Raw genomic sequence first — 13,334 nt, 5'->3', positions numbered from 1 at the left:
CGCGCGACTGCGCCAGGTAAGAGAGGCCGGGCCGCCGGCGTTCGTCCGCGCTTCCGTGGCCTGGGAACCTGTGGGAGGCTCCCCCGGCACCGAGAGCCCTGGCTGACGGCTGACAGGGAGGAGCCGGCGGGCGGAGAAGGCCGCGGGCTCCCCGGTGCCCTCACCTGCGCTGGACCGCTGCGGGAAACCGGCGGTAGCTCCGGGAGGGCCTGCAGAGAGGACCAGCGAAGTTAGAGCCTAGTGTACTTGCAGCTCGGAGCTGGACTAGGCCCCTAACCTTTGCCCTGAAGATGCTGGCAGAGCAGGATGTTGCAACGGGAAATGCCAGAAATATTGCAAGCAAAACTGAAAACAGCCCATCCATATAGGAAAGAATAACACGGACTAAATGTAAGCAATTCCAAGTCTGTGTATGAGGGAACGTCGCGAATGGGATAGAAGAAATGGCTTTTAGGAGATAGGGTGTTTTGTTTTAAGTAATACATACTTAGTCAAATGGAAAGCCGGCAGAAAGAACTTTATTCATCAGTTTGAAATAACCGCATTAGTGCCCTTTTAAGCTTGAAAGAGGTAGTTTGAGAGAGAGTAATTATTTGAGTGGTAAAGCTACTGAACCTAAGGGGATGGGGAAGTACAAGTTCATAGAAGGGTTTAAGAGAAAATATGCCTTCTAAATGCACACCCACAGTTTACTAAGGAGAGTCAGGCTGGAGTCTCGGCTCACTGCTGTTATTAACCTGAATGGTTTTTTTCTGTGCATTCTTTTGAGGAAGGGGAGGTGAAGAGAAGAATTCAGCCTAAGCTAAATATAGAATAAGCTTTCTAAATTAAAATGATTTTATAAAAGGAGCTCATTAGTGGGGTCATTTTGTACTGTGGGTTTTATGTGTAAATATCTACACACCCACTTCTCATGTGTTGATTTCACTTTATGAGGAAGCCACAGGGGAGTTTCATGCCAGTCAGCGTTTGATCTTCAACTTTATCATTTTCACCTTAGGATATGAGGTGAAACCCACAGGGGAGTTTCAAAAATGGTATCATTTTGAATCAGATTTGTTTTTTACACACTCGGTTTCCCATAGAGATAGGTGGTTTCTCCTTAAAATCGAACATTTATATGATGTATTTTACTGTAGTTACTATCAGAAAAGTTATAGTTTTCCCAAATTTAAGTTTCACTCTGGGGTACTATAGCATGAATGTAGTTCATACTGTTGAGCTAGCTGTTCACATTAGTGTAGTTCACATATTTATTTGGAACTTAAAAATGAGGGGTTGGGAGGGGAAGATTCAATTCAAAACATGTCCAAATATATAATTTTAATATTTACTTTATATTTAGAATAGAAAAGCAATTGATTCTAGAATTAGATCAATTGCTAGTATTGCTAGGATATATAAAATGAAGCTGAATGTTTTAACTCTGGAATTTTTCTGAGTAGTCTAAGAAATAAGGCTGAAGTGCATCACTTGCCTTAAGTTTACTTTTGCGTGTGTGTTTTAATTTTGTGTAGCGAGGCTTTCACTTAAAAAAAAAATATTACCTGGATAAAAAACTACAGCTGAAAGTAGATCACTTTATCCTTAAGCAGAAGGATGGAAATAGAAGAATTTAAGAATGTATTAGTTGAAAAAAATCTATATTTGATTTTATTTCTCTTGTGGGAGTAAAATAATTTCCTACCAAGTGAGTCCACCTAGATTATACACTGTTCAGTTTATTTTCTGCCTTGCCCCAGAAGCTGTAACCAGCAGATACTGGAACCACAGTTGAGGCTCTGTAAATGAGTTCACTGCTAAGGGCTTAATGGGACTATTAACCTGGGACATGAAGAGAAACAACATGCTGAAGTACTTGGAGACAGCTCTGTAATATTTTATGAGTTCTTTTTTTTTTTTTTGAGACGGAGTCTTGCACTGTCACCCAGGTTGGAGTGCAGTGACGCCATCTCGGCTCACTGCAAGCTCCACCTCCTGGGTTCACGCTGTTCTCCTGCCTCAGCCTCCCAAGTAGCTGGGACTACAGGTGCCTGCCACCACGCCCGGCTAATTTTTTGTATTTTTAGTATAGACAGGGTTTCACTGTGTTAGCCAGGATGGTCTCGATCTCCTGACCTCGTGATCTGCCCGCCTTGGCCTCCCAAAGTGCTGGTATTACAGGTGTGAGCCACCAGGCGTGGCCCTTAATGAGCTTTTAAAAAGGAATACAGCCTCACAAAACCTTTACAGTCAGAAAAGTCAAATGAAAAAATATCCACAACCTCAAACCTTCTTTTGGGTCCTTTCCGCTGCATACTTAGCGCATAGTTGAGATTAAGTTTTGCACTCTGCCTCTCCATTTAATATTATAAAAGTCTCCTTTTTTTTTTTTTTTGAAATGGAGTTTTGTTCTTGTTGCCCAAGCTGGAGTGTAATGGCGCTATCTCTGCTCACCTCAACCTCCGCCTCCCAGGTTCAAGCGATTCTCCTGCCTCAGCCTCCTCAGTAGCTCGGATTACAGGCATGCGCCACCACGCCCAGCTAATTCTGTATTTTTAGTACAGAGGGGGTTTCTCCATGTTAGTCAGTCTGGTCTTGAAGTCCTGACCTCAAGTGATCCACCTGCTTCAGCCTTCCAAAGTGCTGGGATTACAGGCGTGAGCCACTGTGCTTGGCCAAAAGTCTCCATATTATTAAACAGTCTTCAGAAGCACAGTGCTGAATGACTACAGTAATAATATTCTGCCATGGATATATCATACTTTACTTAACCATTCTTGTTTTATTGGGCATTTTTGATGGAGGATGATAACATTTTCCTATTTAATCAATATTTAAAATTGATATATTAAAAGTTGAGAACATGAAGCTTTCTTTAGTTTGTTGGGTATGTATTAAATATACTGTCCTGATTCAAGCTTTATTCACATTTGCTTTCTAGGTTATTCAAGGACATGGAAAAGCCAACACCATGGTAGCATTAATGAAACTGTACCAAGAGGAAGATGAAGCGTACCAGGAATTAGTTACTGTGGCAACCATGTTCTTCCAGTACTTATTGCAACCATTTAGGGCTATGCGAGAAGTTGCAACTTTATGTAAGCTTGATATTTTGGTATGTTTTTTTTTTTAATTTTTATTTTGTCAGATTCACATTGTCATATATTATTTCTTTATTTATACTTAATGTTCAGTTGCTTTTTGTTTGGGTTTGCCCTTATATTTATGTATTTACTTATTTATTGATAGAGATGAGGTTTTGCCATGTTTCTCAGGTTGGTTTCGAACTCCTGAGCTCAAGCAGTCTGCCCACCTCGGCCTCCCAAAGCATAGCATTACAGGTGTAAGCCACTATGCCTAGTTCACCCTTATGTTTAAATACTGAATTTATATTTAACATTGATAGAAAATGAAGACATTTACGTTGGTCATCTTAATAGCTTAAGATTCCTGCAGATTTGAAAGAGTTAAATGTTTTTTCTGGCAATGAATTTTTTTTTTTTTGAGACAGGGTCTCCCTTTGTCAGCCAGGCTGGAGTGCAGTGGCACGATCTGTGCTCACTGCAACCTCCGCCTCCCGGGTTCAAGCAGCTCTTCTGCCTCAGCGTCCTGAGTAGTTGGGATTACAGATGTGCACCAACCATGCCCAGCTAATTTCTTTTGTATTTTTAGTAGAGATGGGGTTTCACCATGTTGGCCAGGCTGGTCTTGAACTCCTGATCTCAAGCGAGCCACCCGTCTCAGCCTCCCAAAGTGCTGGGATTACAAGCATGAGCCACTGAGGCCGGCCTGATGAATTGTTTTTGATGTGATGTTTGTTTGCTTCAGCTTGTTTTCCTCTAAGGACTCATGCAGATTTCTTAAAATAGGATGAAAATTTAAATAGCAGGACCCTAGATTGTAATTCAGTAACTTAAATTTTAGTAAATGCTGTTATTGCTCTTGCTTCATTGAGCCATCAGACAACCTTGTGACACCATTCAGAAAAGGCATTCTTATTCCATTGTTACAAACGAATCTAGAGTCCAGAGGAGTTAAATAGCTTGCCTTGGGTCTCAACAATGGGAATCAGAAGACACCTAAGAGGTTCTTGATTTCTGCCCCCTGCACTGGGCCATCTTTCCACATATAATCTCATGACCCCTGCCAGATGATTGTACTATAAAAATAGTATCACATTTAGATGAAACTCATGCCACTCTAACCTGTGGATAAAGTTGTTCTGTTCATTATTTTGAAAGTCTATTATTTGGAGAGTCTACTTCTTGCATATATTTTTCCTTTTTTCTTTTTTGAGATAGAGTTTCGCTCTTGTTGCCCAGGCTGGAGTGCAATGGTGCAATATTGGCTTACCTCAACCTCTGCCTCCTGGATTCAAGTGATTCTCTTGCCTCAGCCTCCCGAGTAGCTGGGATTACAGGCGTGTGCCACCATGCCCAGCTAATTTTATGTTTTTTTAGCAGAGACGGGGTTTCTTCATGTTGGTCAGGCTGGTCTCGAACTCCCGACCTCAGGTGATCTGCCTACCTCGGGCTCCCAAAGTGCCGGGATTACAGGCGTGAGCCACCGTACCCTGCCTGTATTTTTGCTTTCTTTAAGTACAGCTGTTTTAAGATATCATTCACAGATTAAAGATGTATAATTCAGTGATTTTTAGTATATTCAAAGTTGTGCAATGATCATTACTATGTAATTTCAGGACATTTTCACATCCAAAAGAAACCCTGTACCCATTAGTCACTCCAAACCCTGGGCAACCACCAATCTACTTTCTGTCTCTGTGGATTTCCCTACTCTGGACATAGGAACAGCATTATTCAATATGTGGTCCTTTCACTCATCTCAATGTTTTCAAGGCTAATCCATGTTGTAGCAAATATCAGGATTTCATTTCTTTTTATTGCTGAGTAATATTCATTGTGTGAATATATCGCATTTTATTCATCAGTTGATGGACATTTGGGTTGTTTCCACTTTTTGGCTACTATGAATAATTCTGCTGTGAATGTTTGTGTGTAAGTTTCTGTGTAGACATATGTTTTCATTGCTCTTGTGTACATACTGAGGAGTAAGATTGCTGGGTCCTATGATTACTCAATGTTTAACCTTTTGAAAGACTGCCGGATGGTTTTCCAAAGTGGTTGCATCATTTTATATTCCCAAAAGCAGTAAATGAGGGTTCCAATTTGTCCACATTATCACCAACACTTGTTATTGTGTGTCTCTTTGGTTACAGCCATCCTAGTGGGTGTGAAGTGGTATCTGGTTATGGCTTTGATTTGTAATTCCTTGTTGGCTAACTTGTACATATTTCTTATGCTTTGTAGAAGAGAAATTGCAAGTTGGATGACATAGCAGCACATGTCTTACTTCAGGCTGTTATAACAAAGTACCATAGATTAGTGGCTTATAAACAACAAAACTTTTTTTCTCACAGTTCTGGAGGCTGGGTAGTCTAAGATCAAGGTGCTGGCAGATCCAATGTCTTGTGAAGGCCAGTTTCTTAATTTGTAGAGGACTGTCTTGCTGTGTCTTCATATGGTGAAGAGCAGAGAGAGAGAGATCCTGTGTCTCCTCTTCTTTTTATAAGGGCATGAATCCCATTCTTGAGGGCTCCACCTGATGACCTAATTACCTCCCAAAGGCCCCATCTTCAAATACCATCACACTGGAGATTTAGGCTTCAACATATGCATTTTGGGGGGACCCAAACATTCAGTCCAATACCAGTACGTTATAAGCATGAATATACAGATATTTTCTTTTAGATGATTATATTACATATCCCTAAAAGAAATAACAACAACAGCTAACACTTAAGTGCTGTGTTCCAGGCCCTACACTGTGTGCTTGACAACACAGATCACTTATTTAAACAATTGTGTATTATTAATAGAGAGAAGCATAATTTGACAGCATTCCTCTCTAGAAAAAGTTATTCTAGGCATGTGAAGTGAAAGTAGGTTTTTTTTCCCCTTTATGCCCCAGAGTGTCCTTTTGTCTTCAGGTGGTGCTCAACTTAGAACCTTATTCATACGCAGTAAGGGACTGCTGAATGAATGAAAATTTAATTGACTGAGTAGTAGTATAGTTAATCCATGTGACCAATTTCCTTTCAATTTCCTAATGGCTCTACATAAGTATTAGCTGTTACTAAGACAGTTTTCCCTTCTGTCTGTAGAAGTCCTTGGATGAGGATGACCTAGGTCCTAGAAGGGTAGTTGCCCTGGAGAAAGAAGCTGAAGAGTGGACCAGACGGGCTGAAGAAGCTGTTGTCTCTATTCAAGATATCACAGTGAATTATTTTAAGGAGACAGTAAAAGCATTAGCAGGTGATCATTTAAAGAATGCTATACAAAGATACATGTAATTGATTGTCATTTTATTCAAATACCATTTGAGTCCTTCTTACTCACTGGGCACTATGTTTTCTCGGTGCTGAGAATTCAGTGTCAAGCATTAAGAGACATTGTACAGTCTGGTGAAGGGAGAGAAATCTTAATTATTCATTGAAGCACATGGAAAATGGTAGTGATAATAAATGGCACAAAGAAGCGAGACATGGGGCTCTGAGGGTCTGTGAGAGAGAAATTGGGCTTGATCAGGGTGGTGGTCACTGAAGGCCTCTGAGTAGTGGTGCTTGTCCCAGTATCTGAAAGGTAAATGGAAGTTGAGAGAAAAGAAAAAGTGAGGAGTGTTCCAGGCAGAAGGAATAGCACTGGCAAATGTCCCCTGGCTTGAGGGAAGTTGGCAAGTAGGAGCTTAAAGAAAACCTGCGGGGCTGGATCACAGAGAGTGTAGGACAGTGTGGTATGAGGGAAAATGCTGGCAAGACAGGCAGGGGTCAGACCATGCAGGGGCTTGTGGGCTGGGTGAAGGAGTTTTTTTTAAGTCTTAAATAATTGTTGATAAAAACACCAAATAGGAAACAATGTCTATCAGTTTGTTAAGTTATGGTACATTCATAAAACAGAAAACTATGTAGCTGTTAAGCATGATTCTTGATTTTTTTTATGAGTGGCAAGAGTTTCTGATATATTGTGCAGAATCAACAAGATAATAAAGCAGAATGATGATCCTGGTTTTTTGGTCAAACTATCCATATAAGCCTGTCTGTCCAGCTAGACATAGAAACAATATGGAAGCAAGTGTGGCAAAATATAAGAAGCAGTTGCCTCAACTAGGTGAGATCATGACTTATTATTGTCTTTTTAAAAATGGAATGCCTAAAATTTTATATCAATGGCCATGTATTATTTTTATAATAATAAAATTAATAAAACAATTTCTTTTAAAAAGGATGTTCTGCTGGTAGAATGGAGGTGTGATAAATGTTTCCCTTTTTAATGAGGTGTAATTATATTTTATTTTTACAATCCAACAGTAATGCGGAAAGAAATGGAACAGGATGCGAAGAGATTTGGCCAGGCTGCCTGGGCCACAGCAATTCCCAGGATGGAAAAACTTAAGCAAATGCTAGCTCGAGAGACTCTGCAACTCATGAGAGCGAAAGAGTTGTGTTTAAATCACAAAAGAGCTGAAATTCAGGGAAAGGTAAGACAAAGATAAATGTAACTTTGTTTTAAAAATACACTTATTTTTTAAAAATTTTGTATAAATGATACAAGTGCAGTTTTGTTCCATGGATATATTGTGTGTGGTGAAGTCTGGGCTTTTAGTATAATCATCACCTGTATAATGTAATTGTACCCATTAAATATTTCTCATTCCCCTCCCACCGTCTTACTGTTCTGAGTCTCCAGTGTCTATTATTCCACACTATCTGTGTATACACATTACTTAGCTCCCACTTATAAGTGAGACCATGTAGTAAAGCACACTTTTATTTTTAGATAGCACTTTTCTTTCCAGGCATCGTTAAAGAGCTTCTTTTCTTCACTTATTCCAACACCATCTTCTACGGAAGGTTAGACATAGTTTTTCTTTGGTTAAAATGTTTCAAAATACCATATTGTAGGATTCACTTTATAGTAACACCGAGCTCAGTATTGAAGTGGGTACTGTACTTGAAAATCAGTCCAGCAATGTTTTCAGTAGAACTTTAAAATAATCAAAGAGATACTTCACTGAAGGATCATAGTCACTTAAATTTTTTCCTATGATCTTATGACTTTAAAGCAGAAAACACTGTAAACACCTGTCTTTTAGTTGGTTCAGACTGCTATAACAAGATTAAATATCACAGATTGGGTGGCTTAAACAATGGACATGTATTTCTCACAGTTCTGGAGGCTGGGAAGTCCAAGATCAAGGTGCCTGCAGATTCACTGTCCAGTGAAGATCTTCTTCCTGTCTGGTAGACAGCTGCCTTCTTAACTGAGTGCTCATATAGCCTTTCTTCTGTGTGTATGTTTAGAGAGAAAGAAAGTGATCCCTGTCTTTCTCTTCCAATAAGGGCACTAATCCCACGACGGAGGTGCTATCCTTTTGACATAATCTGAACTTAATTACTTCCAAAGGACCCACCTCCAAATAACATCACACTGGGAGTTAGAGTGTTAACATACGAAATTTGGGGGGACACCAATATGCAATACATAATAATACCTCACTGCCATTTATGTTTCTCAAAACCTAAATGTTTTCCTCTGTTTCAAGGATGATATAAAGTATTTGCATCACTAGATGAAATGAAAGTATTTCTTTCCTATTTGCTTTTTTATATTTAGTGCTGAACAAGGAATAGAAAATAGCTATAATGCTTCTAAAGTTTGTTTTTAATATACTAATTTATTTTAACTTACTTTTCTTTTTTCTATGAAAATAAGATGGAAGATCTTCCAGAACAAGAAAAAAATATAAATGTTGTAGATGAATTAGAAATACAGTTTTATGAAATTCAGTTAGAACTATATGAAGTTAAATTTGAGATATTAAAAAATGAAGAAATACTGCTTACTACACAGTTGGACTCCCTTAAAAGACTTATAAAAGGTAAAATTTATATTTAAGTGTATAGACTACAATGTTTAAATTATAAATTTAAGGAAATACCATATTAGCAATTACTTTTTGTAAATTATAACATCTGAAAATTTCCTAAAGTTTTCCTTCAGTGGTTTAATTCAAATAATATATTCATTGTTAACACATAGCAAAACAAAGAAAGAAAAATGATTATTACCCTAATCCCATCATCTAGACATGCTTAGTGGTTGGCTGGGCACAGTGGCTCATGCCTATAATCCCAGCACTTTGGGAGGCTGAGGTGGGTGGATCACTTGAGGTTAGGAGTTCAGACCAGTCTGGCCAACATGGTGAAACCCCGTCTCTACTAAAAATACAAAAATAACTAAACCCTGTCTCCACTAAAAATACAAAGTCTGGTGTGGTGGCACGTGCCTGTAATCCCAGCTACTTGGGAGGCTGAGTCAGGAGAATGGCTTGAACCTGGGAGGCAGAAGTTTCAGTGAGCCAAGATTGTGCCATTCCACTCCAGCCTGGACGAGAGAGCAAGACTCTGTCTCAAAAAGGAAAAAAAAAAAAGAGAGACACTTAGTGGTAACAATTTGCTCTCTAACTTTGTAGATTTTAAAATATGCTGATATAGAAAAATATAAATTTTTAACCAAAACTAACCAAGTGCAGTAACATCTTTTTAAAAAATTTTTAATTTTTATGGGTGCATAGTAGATATATATATTTATGGGTTACATGAGATATTTTGACACAGGCATACAATGCATAATAGTCTTCTTCATTTAATACATAATAACTGTCTTTCTATTTCAGTGAATAATAAAAGTATCAACATTTTAATGGCTGCATAGTATTCCATTTTATGGATATACCATGATTTCCAAATTTCAGCTGTTTTGAACAGTAGTGTAGTGAACTTTCCTTTACCCATATCTTTGAGTATAGGACAGATTATTTCCTTGGAATAAATTTCTAAGGATGGAATTTTTGAGTCAAGGGCAATGTATATTTTACATTTTGATACATAACAATACAATAATCATCTGAGATACATTTTTCCTCACCTCTGTATTATTTTCTGATTTCTAAATTTCATACTACATAATGGCCCTCTAGATAGGTTGTACATTTAAAATGATGCTCCCAGGCTGGGTGCGGTGGCTCACGCCTGTAATCTCAGCACTTTGGGAGGCTGAGGGGGCAGATCACTTGAGGTCAGGAGTTCAAGACCAGCTTGGCCAACGTGGTGAAACCCTGTCTCTACTAAAAATACAAAAATTAGCTGGGCGTGATGGTGGGCGCCTTTAATCCCAGCTACCTGGGAGGCTGAGATAGGAGAATCGCTTGAATCTGGGAGATGGAGATTGCAGTGAGCCGAGATGGCACCACTGCACTCCAGCCTGGGCGACAAAGTAAGACTCTGTCCCCAAAAAAAAAAGAGAGAAAAGAAAAAAGATGTTCCCATCAGCAGAATATGAGTGTGTATGTTTCCCAGACTCATGCCATTCTTTTGCATTTTTGTTTACTTGACAGAGGAAATGACAGTCTTCCAATTTTCATTTATTATGAGTGAATATTGAACAAAATTTTATATGTTTATGAGCCATTTGTACCTGTTTTATGAAATGCCTCTTCATAGTCTTTGTCCATTTTTCTTTGGAATATTTCCTTTCCACATTAAGAATAATATCCTCTATTTTCTGTCATATGTTACAAATAATCTCTCCTTGTCATTTGCATTTTCTTGCCTTTCAGAAATATTTAATTTTTATGAAGTCACATTTATCAATTTTTTTCCCCTATGGCTTCTGCTTTTAGTATTTTGTCTGGCAATATTCTCCTATCCCAAAATTATGTCAGTATATACTTATGTCTCCTTTTCGTATGTTTATGATGTTGCTTTTTAAAACATTTAATTCTTTAGTCCAGGTGGAATTTATTTTGATTGTGGTAGGAACTGAACCTTTCCCTCAAATTGTTAAGCAGTCCCAATCACTGATTTTAAAAACATTTTCCCTAAATGTTTAACATTTCTCAAGCTAAACATTAGATTGACTTTGGTCTGTTTCTGAGTTGTTCTCCTCCATTGGTTTGTGAGTGGCTCTGCGGCTGGCTCCATACTGTTACCATGACTGTACCTTGGAAGCACATTTTAGGGTCTGATAAGGCAAGTTAACCCCGCATTACTTCTCCACAAGTTTTCTGACTGTTTTCACTCCTTTATTCTTCCAGATGAAATTTAGAATCAAGTTCAAAACAAAAACTCGTTGGAATTTTGATTGTGATTTTGCTTAAAATTAGAGATTACTTTGGGGAGAATAGTGGTCTTTGCAATTTTGAATCTTCCTACCCAAGAACATGGTATGTCTCTCTCCATTTATTTAAATCTTTTTTCCTAAATTTCCTCCAAGTTAATAAAGTTCTTCACATAGATCCTGAACTTTTAGTTTAATCCTGAGTATTCACAATTTTTTGCAGTAGTTTCAGGTTATAAGCATTTTACATATTTAGGGAAAAAATTACATTAAAAAAGAAGTTAATCTGGAAGGATGCATGCCAAATTGTTCATAATGTTTTTCCTCTGAGAATGACTCAGAAGGTTTGGGGAAGGAGCAAGAAAATTTCACTATTTATTTTATGTACTTCTGGAGGGTTTGAATTTGTTACAGTAAGCGTGACTTTAAAAAAATCAATATGTAATCAAGATTAAATATGACTAAGGCATCTTAATAATATATTGCTGGTAGAATATAAATTGCCTTTCTGGAGTGCAATTTGGCAGTGGGTATCAAGATCCTTTTATCTGCTAAGGAAGTGATAAAAAGTGTACACAAAGATTTATACAGAGATGTTCATTGCAGTGAAATGAATAATAATGGAACATTGGAACAGCCTAACAACATGGATTGCTTAGAGAATACTATGCTGCCATTAAAATTTATCTTTAAAAAATTTTTTTTTAATTTTTTTTTTTGAGACGGAGTCTTGCTCTGTCACCCGGGCTGGAGTGCAGTGGCCAGATCTCAGCTTACTGCAAGCTCCGCCTTCCGGGTTCACGCCATTCTTCTGCCTCAGCCTCCCGAGTAGCTGGGACTACAGGCACCCACTACCTCACCCGGCTAGTTTTTTGTATTTTAGTAGAGACGGGGTTTAACTGTGTTAGCCAGGATGGTCTCGATCTCCTGACCTCGTCATCTGCCCGTCTCAGCCTCCCAAAGTGCTTGGATTACAGGCTTGAGCCACCACGCCCGGCCTTTTTTTAATTTTTGGAGATGAAATCTTGCTCTGTTGCCCAGGCTAGAGTGCAGTGGCACGATCTCGGCTTGCTGCAACCTCTGCCTCCCAGGTTCATGCTGTTCCCCTGCCTCAGCCTCCCAGGTAGCTAGGATTATAGGCACACACCACTGTGCCCAACTAATTTTTGTATTTTTAGTAGAGATGGGGTTTTGCCATGTGGGTCAGGCTGGTCTTGAACTCCTGACCTCAGGTGTTCCGCCTGCCTTGGCCTCCCAAAGTGCTAGGATTACAGGTGTGAGCCACCGTACCTGGCCTAAAAATTTATTTCCATCCCATGGAAAATGTTCTTTTAGAACTCCATTGATATGTGTAGCTATGTAAGTAGTATGTATATGTATGTGTGCATGTGTATATATGTATATCTATATATACATGTATATATACATGCATACACTACTTACATGTATATACACACATGCTACTTACACACATGTATATAGTCATGTATATATACACGTATATTTTTAATATATGTTAATAGTTCTCAGTGGTGAGATTACAAGTGATCTTTATTTTCCTTACATTTAAAAAAATGCAATGCATTTTTAAAAATAATAAAATGTGTTTTAAACAATCATTAATACATTTTTAGAGAAACAGAATGAGGTTGTCTATTACGATCCATGTGAAAGTCCAGAGGAACTTAAAGTCATTGACTGTGTGGTGGGGCTGCAGGATGATAAGAATTTGGAAGTGAAAGAACTCAGAAGGCAGTGCCAGCAGCTGGAGTCTAAACGGGGCAGGATCTGTGCCAAAAGAGCCTCTCTCCGGAGTAGAAAGGTAGATACGCTCAGAGCGGCTTTCTTTTCTTTTCTCTTCTAGAGATTTATTATTGTATGAAGGATAAAGAGGTACTGAAATAAGGTTTTTACCAACACAGTGATTACTTTTCTGTACTTATCCATGGCTTATGTACTTATCCATGGCTATAGTTAAAATGCTTTTAAATGTTTTTCTTAAAAATATTTTTTTCTTGGCCGGGCGCGGTGGCTCAAGCCTGTAATCCCAGCACTTTGGGAGGCCGAGACAGGTGGATCACGAGGTCAGGAGATCGAGACCATCCTGGTCTACACGGTGAAACCCCGTCTCTACTAAAAAATACAAAAAACTAGCCA

The 13,334-nt window shown here is 38.6% G+C and overlaps 1 protein-coding gene across 1 annotated transcript in view; it reads left to right on the top strand.

The window, feature by feature from the left end:
• WHAMM (WAS protein homolog associated with actin, golgi membranes and microtubules) overlaps positions 1 to 13,334 on the top strand; it is a 25,985-nt gene that overhangs the window by 648 nt on the left and 12,003 nt on the right. Inside the window, 5 exon segments of the mRNA XM_011953895.1 lie at positions 2,924 to 3,097; positions 6,164 to 6,314; positions 7,367 to 7,536; positions 8,772 to 8,937; positions 12,812 to 12,999. Of these exon segments, the coding sequence (XP_011809285.1) occupies positions 2,924 to 3,097; positions 6,164 to 6,314; positions 7,367 to 7,536; positions 8,772 to 8,937; positions 12,812 to 12,999 (849 nt within the window).

Source organism: Colobus angolensis, unplaced genomic scaffold (assembly GCF_000951035.1).
Source record: "Colobus angolensis palliatus isolate OR3802 unplaced genomic scaffold, Cang.pa_1.0 Scaffold376, whole genome shotgun sequence".
Classification (NCBI taxonomy): Eukaryota; Metazoa; Chordata; class Mammalia; order Primates; family Cercopithecidae; genus Colobus; species Colobus angolensis.
The sequence above is the reverse complement of the archived record's forward strand: the minus strand, read 5'-3'. Positions and strand labels throughout refer to the sequence as shown.